The following is a 19,183-nucleotide window of genomic DNA, read 5'->3' on the forward strand; positions in this document are numbered from 1 at the left end:
ATACAAAAGAATTGAAGAAATCTGGGCTACTATGGAAAAATCTCAAAAGGTATTAAGTGAAAGAAAAAAAGTATTTGGAAGGGTAAATGGGCCACATTTTTGTATAAAAAAAGTAGAGAAGGGGTAAGAATAAATATTTTCATGTGCTTGAATATGCAAAAGCAACTCTAGAAGGAAACCTGGATGTGTTAATGGTGGTCCCTTGCAGGCAGGAGGGAACTCGATGGAACAGTGGATAGAGGTGGTGTTTCACTGTGCACCTTTTCAAAAGTTAAACATTAAACAAAATGTGTCTGTGTGTGTGTGTGTGTGTGCGCGCGCGCGCGCGCTTAAGTTTATTTCTTTTGATGGAGGGAAGAGAAGGAGAGAGAGCATGAGCAAGGGAGGGACAGAGAGAGAATCCTAAGTAGCCTCCTCGCTGTCAGCGCAGAGCCCAATGTGGGGCTTGCTCTCAAGAAGGGTGAGATCTTGACCGGAGCCGAAATCAAGAGTCAGACGTTAAATCGACTGAGCCACCCAGGTGCCCCCGAAGAATGTTTCTTATAGAATGGCTGGGAAGCCTCCTGAGTTCTGTCAATGTCCTCACTGAGCGCGGTGTTCTCATCTTCAGCAGCAAGGCTGGTCATGCCTTTATGGAACAGTCCATCATTGTATCCTGTTAGAGTATTTTATTTACACTCTTCTGTTTGTCATCGTTGGCTACTGAACTAAATTAACATCAGCCATTTAGAGTAGAAAATTAAATAATGTGTGAACGCTCTGACTTGTGTCTGGGGCAATGTTTAGATCTCAGCCTTTCTGCCCGCTGTGAGATCCGTATTATGTCTTCATCAGTTTAGTCATCTGCTAGGTGGAAGGTGGATGATATAATATTAACTGTAAGAGAGCGGCTGGGAAATGCCAAAACTATTTAGGAACACTGACTTTTCATTCTTACTGTTAATATTAAATGGAAGTAAAATTGTTGTACCAGGATTTGGAGGTCAAATGGTTACTGCAAGGAAACAATTAGCTCAAAGACCCCTTGCAGCTTAAGAGTAATAGGAAAGTATGATGGAATAGTAAGTACTCATCAGCCAATATACATATATTTCTAATGCTGAGTTTTAAGAAAAATCATTAGGGAGAATCCTTATTTACAAGTCACTATACAGCATAGCAGGCAGCAACTTTTCTAAGAGTTCAGCACTGAATGTCTTCAATCAAAACAAAGGCGAGCATGTGTTTCCTTACATTTCCTTAAGCTAGACTAGCCAGGAGCCAGTTGTCACACAGATACTACTCACATCTGCTGCTTACAGTGTCCCATGTACTGGACTCCTTAACTAGACAGTAAGAGGTGGGGGCAGCATAGAAAAGAACGTTCTCAGGGACTCAGACACATTAAGCTCTCTCCCGTGTGTGTCATCCTGCCCAGATAGAAATCACTTTGCGGTAAACACATACAGGGAGAGAAACTGCTCTAACTTGGATGTGATTTGTAAAGTCCAGGGCAAATTTGTCTCTCCTCGAAAATAAAGGAACTGCCTCTTATTTTATTATTGTGAAGCGTCTGTCTTCAGAAAGAAGCATCAACTTGATTACAATCTTCAAGGGATTTCAGTGTAAGGAGGGGAGTTGAGAAACCTTTTGCCCAGTGACATATGTAATCTCTAGACTGGGAAGAAGCTCACACAATAACAATATAACTAATATATTTAGTTGCTCCCAATGCAAGAGCAAAACACAGGGAACCCTATAGTAAGAGAAGAGGGGAAGGGAGCGAGTATGAAAGCCAAATTAGTGTCATGAAAGCAATGACATCTTGCACACAATGGGAAGTCCCAAACCTGCTTATTAAAGTCTCGTTCCTCACAATAGAACACAGGCTATAAAAAGGCCATGGGGAACCATTAATTAAATATTAAAAGATCAAATAGTTTTAGTCCCATTAGTTTGTATGTAATTTACATTCTCAAGTATAAATTTAGAGATAATTCCCCATCCCTAATCGCTTTCAACTTTCTGATAAGGTATCTGCAAATATAGAGTCCTGCAGGGAGTTTAAAAATATCTTTCCCCATGCGTATCAAGTATTGTTCCTTTCATAAGAAGTTGCTTTTGAATATCAGTCTCCACAACTAAAGGGATTATCATAATATACCTCGAGTTATTAGCCTTGAGGGGTACTTTTGTTCAGAAAAGGCACTAGGTCTTTTTTAGATATGTCTAAGCAATAATAGCAAATGAACAAAAACAGGAAGAAAAAAATTGTCCAAGCAGACTGATAGCAAGTGCTTCCATTCGTTACTGTGACCTTTCATTCACTGCCCAAGGTCAAAGGCACCAGAGGGGTAGTAAAAAGTGTCAGGAGTCCTCGCTCTTTGTCCTGGTACAGCCCCTAAATTGCTGGTTGACTTTGAACAAGTCACGTCTCTCTTGTGTGTGTTAGGGGTTGGATTAGATATTCTCTCAGGCCCCTTCTGGCTCTGAGCAAAAGTGTTGCTATGTTTTTAAAGGGCTCAGTTTAGTAAATAACTAATAGTCTAGAAGTCTGTGGGTAGGAAGCAACATCCCAGATGCCCTATGAAACAACGTAAGAGGCTTAAGGAAGCAGATTGACTTCTTTCACGATCTGGTACTCAGAGGTATGATCGAATGCATAAGGTTATGGTGCTAAAAAAATGCCTCTTGGGGCGCCTGGGTGGCTTAGTCGGTTAAGCGTCCGACTTTCGCTTGGGTCATGATCTCGCGGTTCGTGGGTTCGAGCCCCGCGTCGGGCTCTGTGCTGACTGCCAGATCAGAGCCTGAAGCCTATTTCAGTCTGTGACTCCCTCTCTCTCTGACCCTCCCCTGCTCACGCTGTCTCTCTCTCTCTCTCTCTCCTAGAAATAAATTAAAAAATAAAATAAAATAAAAAAATTAAAAAATGCCTCTTGTTTGTCCTGAATTAACTTAAACTTCCAGAGCAGTCACATCTTTGCATATCCAGTTTGAAACTGATATGACTGATCTTCCTTCCTATTATGGCGCTGGGTATCTACTCCCAGCACCTAAGAAACTGAGTGTCATTCTGTCACAGCAACCCAAAGACTAACTTCCCTTTCTGGCTTAAAAGGTATAAATAGGAAACATCTTAAATACCCAGCAAAAGTTAAATAAATTACTGTATATCTCCATAGTGGGATATTCTAGAACTGTTAAAAATGATGTTATGGATATATAGTTACTGACATAGGAAATATTTTTATGCCACAAACTGCACATGTAAGGGAAAAAAAGACAGGATATGTACCAAAATGTGTAAGCACACATTCAATATTCTTTGGTTAACGTTGAGTAGTGAATTATGGTGACTTTTAGTTTGCTTATCAACATTTTTCTTTTTTTTCCCCCAATAAACCACCTCCTGCAAAATGATTTTAAAACATTCAATGAAGTAACACGTTTGATCAAGGAATTCCTCAACTCATTTACTTACAGTTCTTCTGAATTTACAACATATATGCTTTAAATTCTTATACCGTAATATATTTTATTTTCTTTTTCGTTGCTGGGCATGGGATCATAGAACTAGGAATTGGGAATCTGAAACTTTGGTTCTAAGCCTAGTTTTACCACTTACTACTAGCCTCTTGGGCGAGTCAGTACTCATGAATAGTTATGACATTGGACAAGCAACGACCTCCTCTGGGCCTTAGTTACTTCTGAAAATGAGCTAGTGATCACTAGCTCCATGGCGCTCAAGAGGACCAAGGTGCTCAAGAGGTGCCTGTGGACAGACAGCATCATTATTGCCAGAGAATCTATATAAATGCAGAATCTAAGGCCTCAGTCCAGGACTCCTAAATCAGACCAGCACTTTTACAAGATCTCCAGGTCATTTGTGTATATGATAAAGATGGAGAATCAGTGGACCAGATCATCCGTAGATCTCATTTCAGCACTATGAAAGTGATGCTTTACGATGAATCCTTCATAGATCTGAATCATTCAGAGCTTGGGTCTTATTGAATTATTCTCTGAGAAAACGAATTAGTTTCCTTCAGTCAAAGCTCTTTACTGCTATAGACACTATACATTGACAATTATATCTCACCCCAGAGGTCATGGGAAGGTCATGGGCATCTTAATGTCATTCTCTGTGACCAATTACAGAAGTGGGAATGTCAAATCAACAAGAAAAGGAGAAAGCATTTATAAGAGTAATGAGATGCTGCTTATGGAATGTTAATAGATGTGTCATGCACTGTGCTAAGAATATTTACAAAATCAGCCTATTTAAACCTCTGTATAAAACTGGTATTTTATCCACACTTTGCAAACGAGGATATATCTGTATGTTTATATATATATCTGTATATATATGAATGTGCTTTGTGTGTGTGCGTGTGTGCGTGTGTATATATATACGCACACACACAAAGCACATTCATCTTACTCACATACTAAAAATAATCTACATTCTGTCTCGATCTGGAGGAGAGCAAATGCCAAGTGCCTTGGGAATGTAGCCCTCACAGCCTTAAAGAGTCCTCAAGTCTACTTTAAATTAACAAGATTAGAAGATTTCCCTCCCAATTTCTTGAGAACGTAGCATTTGTTTCTACATATCTGAGGGAGAAGATGTGTTTCACATGGACTGGAGGCAGTCACTGACTCACTTACTTATAAAGGGGCCATGAATGCCACTGTACATTATAGTAGGAAGAATATCGGACTCACAGACAGAAGATACAGATCTGAGCTAGAGCTATTCCACTAATATTATGTGACTTGGTCAGGTTCCTTTGATGTAGGAAAACAGGCAGAAGGAAATGGCAGATAAAATTACATTTCCTGATAACCTGCAGCCCATTGACAAATACTTGAGGCAGGCAGAGCACCTGCCTTGAGGCAGAACATTTCTTCAGGAACTAACTCCCTACAGTCTGAATGCTAATGCTTTGAAAGAGGGAGAAACAACCTTAGCTTGACAATAAGTATGCCTCCAGGATCTTGTGAGTCTTCTTTAGTATATGAAAATCCCTTTGGGAACTTCCCCTTGACTTTACCTCCCCCTGACTCCCAAGTATAGAATCAGTCTCCGCTCAACAATCCTGAGGCAGTTAACTCTTCTTGCCCATGGGTTCTGTCCACATGCTTTAATAAAACCACCTTTTTGCACCGAAGACATTTCAAGAATTCTTTCTTGGCTCTTGGCCCATCACTCTAAAACAGCATCAGCTTCACTCCCCTGAAAACTTCAATGTTTACAGTAAAACGAGAGCGATGAGTCCTCCCCTGCCTGCCTTCCAGTGTCACTTCGGGGGACTCCATGTGATAAATTACACAGAGACACACAAATAAAAGCATCATTCAAGCAATCAAACAAATAAATAAAACCTCCACAGTGGCTTCCAACTGTGCGGATTTAGCTAAGCTAGAGCTACATTTTCTAGAATTTCCTTTCATGCCCGTTTCCAAATTAGAGTTGGCCACAAGAGATATTAGTTTAAGATTTGCAAGGCAGAAGGGAGCTTTTCCCCTGGGGGAAGATCACTGCAGGCCACCTGCACTGTTCACAGCTGCTGATCACCGGATGGCAGGGGCAGCTCTTGGAGCTACAGTTTCTTTGGCTGGCAGTCAGACCTCATCCCTCATCTTCTCCTTCCCCCAACCTTGGTCAGTGAGCAGCTCAGTGGAGAAAGGCACCAGCTTCTCCTAAAAGTGACTCACATCTTCAAGTTTAGACGTGGTGGGAGACAGGCATGGATTCCATTGTTTGCTCGTGAGTTTTGCTTGGTCATCAGGTATTCTGGTTTGTCCATCCACGTTCCAGTTTTTCTCTATTCTCTATTCCCAGTCCAGGACTACGAATCGGTTAGCGTATAACAGTCACAGGCCCATCACCAGATGCAAAGACAAGAACAGCTTTGCAGAGACTTCCCAACCAGCTCTCATCACTGCACCAGCTTCTGATCATGAATTGCTTACTCCATATACCATTCATGGGGCTCTCACCAAACCGTGACTGATCCATCATCATTACCAAAGATAAGACAACTTTAGGGGACGCTTTGATTTCCTTCACAGATGTGTCTTACAACTTAACTTTGCTTATTCAATAAAGTTCATACTTTGGAAAACAAACCAGATGCTCTACATATGCAAAACACTCACACAAACACACACATAGTAAAGCACCTACCATAGCTCCTTATCAGGTAAGAGTCACTGAATACAGATGATATGGGTATGTCTTATCTTCAAACATGCACACACACATGCACACGCACTGAGTCACCTTAAAATTTTATCTTAACCAAAGATGTTTTCAAAACGACCAAATCAGGATTCATTAGTTAAAGCTTTGTAAATAGCCATAACTTCTTAGACACCATTTACTTGTAAGATTGAACTGAAAAAAAATTTTTTTTAAGATTTGTCCCATGCACACTCAAAAAATGAGATGGTCTCTCTTGCCACAGTGTACAATCCCCAATGTTGGTACCAACTGGCTTTAGCCTGTGAGCTAATACCTACTGTGTTAACAAGAGCATTGAAGGATTGGGAAAGAATATTGATTAAGTAGGAAGGAGAGTTCAACAGAGAGAGAGAACTACTCACACAGGAAGCACTATCCACTTGATCCAAATGCTACAAGTTGAAAATATCATTTTTTTAGGGGTGCCTGAGTGTCTCGGTCTTGTTAAGCGTCCAACTGGCTCAAGTCATGATCTTACAAGGTTTGAACCCCGCATCAGGCCCTGTGATAACAGCTCAGAGCCTGAAGCCTGCTTGGAATTTGGTCTCTCCCTCTCTCCCCCCCCGATTATGTTCTGTCTCTCTCTCTCAAAAATAAATATTAATATATACATATAATATATATAAATAATATATATAATCTATATATGTAAATTATATCATTTTTTTATATCTAGATATACAAACTTGAACCTCATTACCCATCCATCCATTTACTTTCTCAGCTCCAATGCTCAGTAAAAGAGCTCAGCCCCAGAAGGCAGCCAACGGTTTGGGATTTAAACCATATAATACCATATGCATTACCATATGTAATACCATAATCCCCGTGCAGACCTGAGGTTCAACCCATTCTCAGCAAGCCTTTCCACTCTATCACCCACATCTTTATTCAAACATGCAACAAGTACCCACTCTGGGCACATAGCTTTATATTTAAGCTGCTTGGGTTTTCTCTCTATAGATCATTACTCTGTGGAGGTCAGATTTAACCTGAACACAGGGCTGAGGAACCAAAAATCCATCCAGAGATTGGATGACCTGCTTCTCCCCCTCGCCACCTGGTTATCAAAACTAGACCCCCTAACTTCTCTGAAATTCAGATCCTTCGCCTGTAAGATGGGGGTAAGGATACCTATTTCATGGTTATTATGACTATTGCATGAAATAAAAAACATGAAAATATTTGGTAAAACTTGTGGTATATTATGTATATACACACACACACACATATATACACACATATACATATAATGATATTAGAGTATTTTTAGATAAGTCTTATGTAATAACACTTCAGAGCACCAGAAAATTTACCCGTGTAATGAAGTACTTCCGGGAGACATAAGGTTGGTGATAAGGATTGGGGTACAGTGTTGATTCAGTCACACTCGGCTGCCTTGAAATATGCCTTGGCTCTGGGTCCTTGACTGGGTCCCCCTCCTCCGTGGACAGCTGGTCAGTCTCAGAGGGCTGGTCATCTCCATCTTGCTTCAGAGAGACAGCTTGGAACCCTTCGAAACTCCCAATCGTTGACATTTCTTCTGCCTAAAACAAGGGAAGAAACAATCTTCTCATTAGGAACAAAAAAGGGGGGGTGGGGAGGGGAGGAGCCACCTTTGTCCTGGGGTGGGCAAAAAGTCTATAGTGTGCAAATGCCCTTCCTGAAACTGACAAAGGCACTAATGAATGTAGTTCAATAACACAGATCCCATTTACCAGGGGAGAGAAGCAAGACCCTCCTTGCAGAGGAAAGGAGGCTGCAGATAGGTCCGTTTTCCCACCTTTTGTCCCTGGACATGAAGCTGAGTATGTAGATAGTAGTATGAAATAATTACCAAACAATTTATCTTCAAGATTTCATAGCATTTTGCTTAAAAACTCACCAGCCTGTGAGCTTATTTAACAGGTAAAAGCAACGATGACACAACTTCTTGTAGGCTGCTTGGGTAGTAATGGGGCACAAAAGCACTTAGAAGTGAGCATATTTTTAAACTGAAAAAAAAATGCAATTCTAAAATTATATCCTAAAGAAATAATTTAGACAAATGCCCAAAGTCATCAAATAGAAGGTAGTTCATCACAACATGTGTCCAATAGCAGAAAAAGGTACCACTTTATATCTAATAGTGAAATGCATATAACAGCAACATTCTATACTCGTACAACATTGTATCTAATACCAAGAGAACAGAGTAAAACTAAGAATCCATCAGGAGGCAATTGGCTAAATATGTTATAACAGAAAGTGAAATATACTGTAGTCATTAAAATTGTAAGTATGTATTTTTATCATGGTAAGATGTCCAAAATATATTCTTAATAGAAAAAGGTAAGTTATGAAACATTATGAATAATTTTATTCAAAGTGGTTAAAATAATTTAAAAAATTTTTAAAAGAAAGAAGGACACTTGGAGTTAAATGTATGTGCACATGCATTGTGTGACAGGTTAGAAAAAGTCTAAAGACAGTAAAATAGGGCCAGCTGGGTGGCTGAGTCGGTTAAGCATCTGACTTCTGCTCGAGTCATGAGCTCGCAGTTTGTGACCTTGAACCCCGCGTCAGGCTCTGTGCTGACACCTCAGAGCCTGGAGCCTGCTTCGGTTGGATTCTGAGTCTCCCTCTTTCTCTGACCCTCTCCCTCCTTGTGCTCTCTCTTCCTCTCTCTCAAATAAACATTTAAAAAAAGCAAAATAGAATATTAACAACGGTTATCTCTGGATGATAGGTGGTTTTAATTTTCTGTCTTTAGAAGTCTCTAGATGATTGCAATGATTCTATATGACTTAAGTAAAAACACATTTATTTAAAATTAAAATAAATAGAAAGCACATGCGAGCCTAGTAAAAGGTGTCCTTCATCAGGTCCCCGTTCCCAAGCTGCGGCCAGATAGTCATCGCCTCCCGCGAGCACACTGTCCATGCTACCGGCAAGGTGGGTTCTGTGCCCAGCTCCACCGTGACTGGGGGTGCAATCTCATTTTCAGAGCTGCCCCCGGGCTCCTAATCAGAGGAACCTGGTTTCCTCTGTGCTTATGAAACACCAGAAACTGACAAACGGCCCTGATCCTCACCACGTTTACATTCTTAAATTGGAATTACAGTATTCAAGAGGGGTAAAAATAGTATGAGCATATCATTTGTTGCCTAAAGCTGGACACTTCTGAGCATGAGAAGGGTGTTATTAACAATTATGTCAGAATGATGGGAGTAAACCCAGATTATCTCTGGCAAATGGGGACACAGACAGTCACCCTGAGGGGTCTGGATGCAGGAGAAAATGCAGCTGGTTGGGGGAGGGGGGCTCACCAGTAAAAAGCCCTCTCCAGGCCACATTCCAGGTTCCCCCACCTGAGCTTCTCAGCCACCCTAGAAAGACGATTTTACCTGCATCTCGGTGGGGGTCACAGCACCCAGGGGACCCACCCAAGGCACAGTGGGATAGCAGCACCCAGACACCCCCCCGCCCAGGGCTCCCAACCACGTTTCCAGTCCAGTCCAGCACGCCCACTGTGAGGCACTGGGGGCCACAGCCCAAGGCTTCACGGTCTTCAGCCACGTTCTCAAATTAGAAAGATAAAAGTCAGAGATTGGCCTGGAAGAAATACAGGGCACACCTGAGGGGAAGGAGGACTTGTGTGCATGCACGTGTGTGTGTGCGTGTGTGTGTGTGAGCGCTTGTGAGAGAGACGGCAACAGAGAGCAACCAGTGAGGCACCTGGGCCTCCCTTGCAGGTCCGCCGCCTCTATCGCGGTGGCTGTAGGAAGAGTGTGTTTCTAGAGTCGTCTGTAACCTGTGAAAGAAGGTTTGCGCCTTTGGGGAAGGAAGGCAAGCCTGCTTCTGTATTTGCCACACTCGCAAACAGGCGCCTAACAACAGACATCTGCAGGAGGCGCCTGTGCCTGGAAAACAGTAGGAGGACTTAATTAGCACCACTTCCTCTCCCTCAGGCTGTCTTCTCTGGAAACACTGGGGGAAGAGAATCCGAGCACTTTGGAGAAGGAGCTGTTTGAGATCCAGGAAAGAGGGAAACTCAGCTCCCTTTCAATGCTTACAGCACGAAGAGTGAAAAATGGAGCCCAGCCGCCTTATTCTAGAATGCACCCAGCTCTGCTCCGGTCTTGGGGACATCTTTGCAAGGACAATGAGTGTAACCTCTTCGACGACCTCCCCAACACGAGAGGAGTGGCACACATCTGAGCCCCGTACTCTACTCCTTACCACCCGCTGCCCAGAGATGTTTATCCCCAGTTCAGTAGATATGCTCTTTGAACCCTGCATAAATAGACTGTATATTGAAATACCAAAAGCATATTAAACCTGGAAACAAATCGAGACGAATTCAAATGCTTCCACTTGCAACTGACCCATCCAGAGCCATTTGTAATCGAAAGAGATCATTTTTCCCTCACACGCCATTGAAACTTACATGTTAGTCTTCAAGAAAGTCAAAGTAGCACAATTTCTAAGGCAGGCAAAGACTCAAGGCTTAGAAACAAAAGTGATGTCCATACTTTTTGACCTCATCTCATTCCAGGGAATTCATGTAAGGACAATTATTCTAAAGAAGAAAGAGACTGCTATATTAATTGCTTATTCCGGGTGGTAATGTAAAACCAAAACTCAACCGAACACCTAACAGCCAAGGAGTTGCTAAATCTAGCAAAGTGATATTGTGCAGACATTTAAAATACCATGCCTAAGGACTGTGGTATCGTGGAAGGAACCGATGTACCTTCCCAGGTGGGAGGGGAAAAAAAAGCAAAAAACAAAGATTTTCTCTAGATGTGATGATTTGAATATTTTTTACATTGGTAAAGACCAAAAGGAAAATATTTAGATTTATTGAAGGAGTTGGATGGGAGGTGAATTTCTGCTTTAAATTTTTTTAATTGCGTTGGTGTTTCTTTTGCCATAAAAAATAAAATGTTTCATAAATGTGTTGATTCCCACACTGGGGAGCTTTTCCAGTGTAATCTGAAACGTGCCCCTCCCCTCCTCCCCCAAGGACAAGGAGGGCAAGGAGAGGCAGAGAGACCACACAGAGAGCAGACCAATCCAAATTGGTGTGTGGCAGGTTAAACAAGCAAGGCAACTTACAGCCAAGTGGGTCTAGGACACCTCAAGGTCAGTGTATCTCTGCACGTGCCTGCCAGAACCTTAAAAGTTTATATATAGCCCATACCTGGATTCGGCCACATATAAAGTCAAAATGGGCTCAGCAACACTCACTTTACTCTCTCCAGGCTGGGTCCTTCAAGTGGCTCCCACTGTGGGAATAGTGGGTGGAATGTATATTTCAAGGGCAGGGGTGAAGTGAGGAGGTTCAGATTGCCCTGGGGCCAGCTCCTGGATCAATCAGAGGTCAGGTCATGTCTTCTGGATGCCCCCCTCCAACATAGTGCCAAATAAATACCTAAAGAAAAGCTATTCTTCCTTCAGTCAGATGGTAAGAATTCTATATTTCTCAGCTGCCAGCAAATTCAGAGCACCGTGATTTAATACAGTATTGAAGTAAACTACTTATTTCTGGGCCCTAGTCTAAGTATCCCTGCCTCACTTTCTACATGCTTTAATCCATCTCTCTGCGATGTTTCCTGATAATATTCCAGAAGCATATAGGGCATAAATTGTAGCTGGCGAATTAATGTCTAGTCCAACTTCATTTTGCAAATTTTGGAACGCTGAAGTGAGGGACTTGCCCAAGGACACAGGGCTAAATAGAATCAAAACATGACTCCTGGACTCTTCCTTCGCTGCTTCAAGTTTAGCAGTTAGAAGAAAGGCAGAGTAGCAGTTATCACACTTCTGTGTTGGTAAACTGGAAACACTGTTGCCGAATGTCTGGGTCAATCAGCCCGGCTTGGATCTGGGGTGGGAGATACAGCTCCCCTCCCCGGAAGCAGGGCTCACCACCCACTTCTCAGGCATCAGCTGGTACCCAGCCCCCAGCCCTGCAGGCTAAAGCTTTCTCCTCCACTAGCTGTGAGGCTGACATACCCATTAGGGTAGGAGAGGTGCATGCCTGGGGTCCACAAATCTTTCAGGGATTCAGGGAATGCTTTATTTTAAAATCAGAAGAGGAAAAATTAAATTTCATGGTCAAAAAAAATGTTTCATTTTCTCATATCAGAAAAAAAAGTGAAATTTGTAAGCTACCCAAAAATTTGGTTTTGCCTACCCCCCCCAAAGTGGGGTAAGAGATGTAAGTTTTAATAGTGATAATCTTACGGTAGAGACCATAAAGGCAAAACAGTTTTAGACCGATGGAAATATTAACGTGACCCTGAATCAAATCTATATCTTACTACTGACATTCGCTGCTTACTATTCCATTCTGGGGCTCCATCCTAAACCGTCAGAACAAGAAACGTGGACCACCCTCCTCCAGTGCTTTCCAAATACTTTATTCCAGAAGATTCTGCGTCACAATATATTGAGAGATTATTTCTGTCCCCCGTGGACAGACTATGCAATCTTCAGATAATTATTTTTGCTTTATTAAAATCAAAGAGAGATCCAGAATAGTGGACCCCAATAAATATTTGTTTTCTATAAAAGTAGATAAATAACTGTGAAGAGAACTTCTGATCAGCCTAAAAGAAATATCTGGCCACACTGGCCACCACTCCAACCAGGGGCAAAGAGTTTAACAAAGAACAGGCTGGGCATAACAAAGAGCATCACAGAGATATTAGTAGAATGAAGAGAGATACCAGTAAAACTCAGGGCTGTTTCGTGGTGGACCTCTTTCTGGCGGCCATGCGTACCCCTCTCCAGCACTGCCTTCTCTCTTTTTCCATCAGGTTGTAAGAAGTCCTTTTTGGCTCCTCACCCTCTCTGCCTCCTTGGCAAGGCTGAACTGCTGTTTCTCCCTTAATTTCTTTACTTTCTGTGTCTTCTCCATATATTTCCATAAGTATCCATGGGCTTTTTTTTTTTTTTTTAATAACCCCATGCAATGCTATGGCAAGTACCTTTGATTTCCACAAAGCTTTTGAAATGTGAATAGCTACTTGAGTATCCCCATTACTACCTCTCTGGATCTTCTGGAAGACGGAATGCTTAGTTAGGAGACACTCATCTATGTTAACCCCCACGTTCTGTACATGGGGAATCAGAGGCCAAGATGGGTTCTGTGTCTCCCCTGAACTATCCATTTAGTCCATTAAAAAGAAGTTAAAGGCAATAAAGAATGAAGTTATGGGCACTACAGAATTAAAAATACTGAATCCAGAGGAGTATGTGTGGGCTAGCCAGAAGCTTAGAAAAGTCCATGGTTTGGGACACTTGCATGGCATGGTTGGTTGAGCGTCCAACTCTTGATTTCTGGTCAGGCCATGATCTCATGGTTCGTGGGATGGAGCCCTGAGTGGGGCTCTGTGGTGATAGCTTAGAGACTACTTGAGATTCTCTCTCTCTCTCTCTCTTTCTGTGCCCCTCTCCCTCCAGAATAAATAAACATTTAAAAAAAGAAAACTCCATGTGTTTGCCCCCAGAATAAATAAACATTTAAAAAAAGAAAACTCCATGTGTTTGCGAGTAAGAACTGCTACCTCTTGCAGGTGAGGTAGTGCTGGGCTAGGGAGGGAGCGTGGGAGTAAGTTCATCTGCTTGTGTTGCTTTCAAAGAAGTCAACTGTTTTTTCTGATGGTGACATCTCTTCCCACTAGAAGGGGTTAACATTCTCGAGGCACATCCCCAAAATAAAAATCTGCTTTGAAGTCTGACATTTCATAAAGGTAATTTATGTGAATTTGTATGCGCAGCTTTGCTGAGCCTCTGCGAGAACAGCCAAGGGATGCGCGCTGGATAAACAATAATCTCACACCTCGAAACCCCAACAAGGCCTCCTCTGTGCCAGCTGAGATAAGAGAATTGGCAAACACGTCTTCGCAATTTCACATTTTGTACATTCGTGATAGGGCACCAGCAGGGCTGTTCCGTGTCCTGGGCGAAAGTTGAACTGATGCAGGGTCTCTTCCCTCCCGGCCGCCCCTACTCCCTGCCCTGTGCTCCCCTGCTAGGACCTTCATTCAACACGGGNTCCCTCCACTCACTCACTGGGTAACCCTGGGGAAGTCACTCCTCTTTCTGCACTGCAGCTTCCTCATCTGCAAAACGAGAGGCCAGATTTATGATTTGCATAAATGACTAGCCCGTTTCCATCATGGCAGATCCACTTCTCTGGTTTTGGACCCTTCTGAGGCTTTCATCTGGGGAGAACAACACAGCAAAGTCTGAAAATTGTTGGAGAAATTATTTCCAAGATGCCTTCCAGCTTAATCACTGCACCAGTTTTGATGGACTTTTCTCCAGTGCCCAGAATATTCTAGATCTAAGACTGGAGAGGTTGCTCATGTATGGTTTCCCCCATCTCATCTTTATTATATGACTCCAATGAATATGGCAGTTCCCTTGAGATTCACAGGTCAAGTGTCAGAGGAAGAGAACTGTGACATCATGAATTTGGGTGTCCATTGTGAAGACTCTGGGGTGTTTGGCCTCCGGCTTCCTGCTAGTGCAAATGACCATCTCCACTGACCAGAGCTACTCTGGACATCCACTGGGCACCTCACCCAGGTCACAGCCAGAGACATGCTCGAGCCCCAATAAGTCTTCTGGTATTTCAGAAGGAAAATATGTAGAGGTTCACTGAGCCTCTCCCACAAGATATTAATTTTTAGAAGGGGTTCTTCAAAAAATGTATATGGAAAAGAACATATAAAGACAAAGCTATTGAATAGAGAACTTTGCTAGATTAGAGATCCCTTGTGACTCCCTGAGTAGCTTCCTTGCACACTTCCATGAACATTTCCACTGCACTCCCAGCAGGGGTTATGGTAGGGCTTGAGTTCCTGACTTGTAGCATTTATCTCACTGTTGTGTAATCACCGTTATATCCCTATCTTCACTCCTGGGCCATAAGCGACTCTGAGCACCCATCTTTATAGCCCACAGTTGGCATGGGCATAGTACAGAGCAGGCGCCCATTACAAGTTCTCAAATGGATGTCCTGCTTATTTCTCTGTCAGGTCTAGGACTGAAAGGCAAGACTTACATCAGATCCATTGCTGCTGGCACTTTCCTCATACCTCATACATGATGCTCAGTAAATGCAGGCTTGGTAATGAAGCCTGTGCACAGCATGAATGGTAACATCTTCTGGACGCACACAGACACAGACACACATAGAAATGCATGCCACAGAGGTGCCTGGGTGGCTCAGTCCATTGGGCATCCAACTTTGGCTCAGGTCATGAATGATCTGGCAATTCATGAGTTTGAGCTCTGTATCCTGCTCACTGCTGTTGTCTGCACAGGGCCCACTTCAGATCATCTGTCCCCCTCTCTCTGCCACTCCCTCACTTGTGCTTTCTCAAAAATAAACATGAAAGAAAGGAAGGAAGGAAGGAAGGAAGGAAGGAAGGAAGGAAGGAAGGAAGGAAGGAAGGACAGAAAGAAATGACAGTCTTTCCTCAGAGAAGCTCATAGTCTAGTAGANGCCCACTTCAGATCATCTGTCCCCCTCTCTCTGCCACTTCCTCACTTGTGCTTTCTCAAAAATAAACATGAAAGAAAGAAAGGAAGGAAGGAAGGAAGGAAGGAAGGAAGGAAGGAAGGAAGGAAGGAAGGAAGGACAGAAAGAAATGACAGTCTTTCCTCAGAGAAGCTCATAGTCTAGTAGAAAACTGCAGACTTCGGTGATAGAGCTGTGCTAGGAGAATGTGCACAAATTCTGTGGAAACAGAAGGATGATTAGCAGGGATGAGTGGAGAGAGGGCTGAGAGTGTGAACTTTAGAGGTGTAGAGAAAGGCACCTCAGAGCTGACTGCATATTAGAGACAGGAAAGGACATTCCTCTCAGAGCTGTGAGCTGTGAAGAGGGGTGTGTTCAAAAGACGACAGGTAATTTGGTGTGTTATAACTGAGACACCAGCTGTTCACCTCCTGCCCACACCCCCTGAGGAGCTGGTGACACTTGGTTAAGACCGTTGCTCTCTGACAGGATGAAAGTCTGAAGTCCTCCTCACGCCTCCTCTCTGATGTCACCACACCTCCATCCCTGCTGGGACAACCCCCTCACAGCCAACCCAAATGCAGAATCAGGGCTGCCACGGGAAGTGTTCCACTTGCCCCAGACACTTGGTGAGATTCACAACATCGCTAAAGACTGAGAGAAGCCATGGAGGGGTGAGTCACACTGCACACAGTCCAACCTTGTACCATTCATCTGTGTCTCCTTTCATCCAGGGTAACAATTTCTTCCTTGTGTGTGCTTATTATCTGAAGGACATATCTGTTTCGTCTACATATCCAAGTCACCCAGGTTCCCCCCCCACCGTCAACACACCCCAAACAAATGGAGTTCTCCCACAAAGATAAACTCCGAAGGTAGTTATTAATATGAACCCATACAAGGATTTGTGAGTCGTGGAGGAGCTGGTGGAGGATGTGCTTGAAAAAGAAGAAAGCCAACCTATAAGCCAGGAGTCACTTGTAGTGACTTATCTCAGGCAATAGCAGAAGTGTCCTACTTTGCAGATGGCCTGAGCATGAAGAGCCTAACGTAGGAGAAGGACAGAAAAGTAGTAGAATTCCCCTCCTGGGAAGGAGAATAATTAAGGCTAAAATCACTAGCCTTCCAACTCCTTCCAAAAGAAAGAAAAAAAAATCAGCCTTCAAGGAATTGACCAGAAAAAAGCTGTCGGGTCCAGATGACATATTTTAAAGGGGCCTATAAGCTCTCTGATATTTTCTCCAGCACAAGTGAGAATGAAAGCAGCGGAGAAATGAAAAGAATCAATGAACGGCAACAATTCAGCCTAAAGCAGCCTCTTTTCTTCCCTCTGCAAAGTCAATAGATTCCCTGAGTTTGAAGCTGCTGATTCAGATGGTGACAATACTTAGTAATTAGAACAGGTCTCTCCCGTGATTGGGACATCCCAGGGGAGTGTGTGGATTATGTCACCAGGATTACTGACTCCCCAGTGATAGTCTCAGTGCCAGGGAGCAGTGCTAGCACACATTATACGACCAGACGCTCCTGGCTGGGAGCTTTGTTTAAGGAAGTCGCTCCGAAGCCTGGGTTTCCTGCTAGGCCAACTGCAGCTTCTCATGTAAGATCTTGTGAAATTCAGGGAAAGACATCCATCCAAATACTGACAATGGTATTTCCTCCCCCTCCCAAAATAAAACTACACCATTTATTATTCTGATGACATTTTTAATATAATCGTTTTTACTGACGGATGACGTGCATTCAAAAAATCATAAATATGCAGATCAATGAAAGATTGTTAAATAAACATGCTCACGTAACATTCACGTAGGTCAAAATATACCATATTACTGGCACATTGACAGGATTATTTTTCTCAAAATAAATATTCAGTTGGCTTCCTACAGTGGAATCCATGACCACTGCCAGACGTTTTCACTATCTGACAACACCCTCATTTTACAAATAAGAAACCAGACGCTCAGAAAAGCGATTTACACCTCAGGTTACAAAGCAAGTTAGAGGAAGAGGCAGGGTTTTGGGCTCCTCTTTTCTGTTCTTATTGTCTCCAATTCCTAGGAATCCTTAGCTGACCTTTGAAGGAGAGAAACCTGCTCTTCACAATGACTCCTTTTCCCAAGAATATGAGGTTAGCTCTCTCTTGGTGCCAAAAAGCCTGTCTCTGAGGAGCTGTCTCAGAGATGCTGTTCTAAAGCCCACATCAACCATTATTTCCTCTGTCAGGGGCTCCTGGTATATATCTGACACACGGGAAAGTGTCTGTTCATTGAATTAACAAAGAGAGATTTCATGGTATCGACAGACGCTTCTCAAATTCTCCCTCTTCTATTTCCATGACCAGACGTCATTTCAACCCATGGCCTGTGAGATGACCTTCCCCTTTAGTCTAAAGAGGTTACTACACAGATAGTGAGGGACCACTGACTGTGTCACATGAGGAACACTAGAAGGAACTGGAGAGATTTAGTTGAAAAGAAAGAAAATATGGAGGACATAGACCACTCTCTTCAGATATCTCAAGGATTACCAGAAGGAAAAGAGAACATTTATTCCTTTCAAACGTATAAGCATAAGAAAGATGAAAACTCTCTTGCTTTTCATGATCAAGCTTCTCAAAAAAATGGTCCACCCATGATTTCTGCTTAGTTTTATCTCGTTCACACCTGAATCCACAGAAATTTGTTTTTCAGTCTGTATAGCTTTGGAATACTTTCGACAAAGCTCTTCTGGCTGAATCCAGTAGATACCCTCCATCCTTTATCTTCCTTGACCTTCTTTTGCACTACTGACTGTTGACCTCATCTTTCTTGAAATCTTATTTCCTTCTGTTCCTTGGAACTACAGACTCCCAGTGTTGTTTCTACTTGTTTGTTCGCTGTGTTTAATTTCTTTGATGGAGACCCTGCCACAAACACAAAACACATACTGGTATCACATGCTGGTGTTTGTCAGGGCACAGTCTGGATGTTCTCCCTAAGCAGCCTCCTTTGTTCTCACTGTTTAACCATCATCAATAGATCTGTGAGCCCCAAATCTGTAACTCTAGTTAGAGCTCTCTCCCATGATCAAATCCATCTAAACAACTACCCACTGGACATGTCACCTTTATTAACTCACAGGTACTTCAAACTCCCTTTATCCGAAGATGAACTCATCGTCTTCTTACTGCCTCCATCAACTTGTTCCTCCTTTTTATTCCAATCTCAGTGAATGAGATCACAGCTGTACAGCTGCTCAGGCCAGAAAACTGCCTGGCTTTCTCTTCTTGTCCAATACTTACCAATCAGGCACCTAATCCTATAGCTCTTAATTCTTTAATATCTACTGAATTCTCTTCTTTGCTCCACTCCTATTGCCACGGCCTTAGCTCACCTCTTATGGATCGTTATAAACGTCCTCTAACTGGTCTATCTCTAATATTTCTCTCAAATTTA

The 19,183-nt window shown here is 42.7% G+C and overlaps 1 protein-coding gene across 1 annotated transcript in view; it reads right to left on the minus strand.

Moving 5' to 3' along the window:
- TPRG1 (tumor protein p63 regulated 1) overlaps positions 1-19,183 on the minus strand; it is a 144,442-nt gene that overhangs the window by 106,492 nt on the left and 18,767 nt on the right. The window contains exon 2 of the mRNA XM_077754545.1: positions 7,543-7,773. Coding sequence (XP_077610671.1) covers positions 7,543-7,764 — 222 coding nt within the window. The 5' untranslated portion in view covers positions 7,765-7,773. The remainder of the gene's footprint in view (positions 1-7,542; positions 7,774-19,183) is intronic.

Source organism: Crocuta crocuta, unplaced genomic scaffold (assembly GCF_008692635.1).
Source record: "Crocuta crocuta isolate KB4526 unplaced genomic scaffold, BGI_CrCroc_1.0 scaffold70, whole genome shotgun sequence".
Taxonomy (NCBI): Eukaryota; Metazoa; Chordata; class Mammalia; order Carnivora; family Hyaenidae; genus Crocuta; species Crocuta crocuta.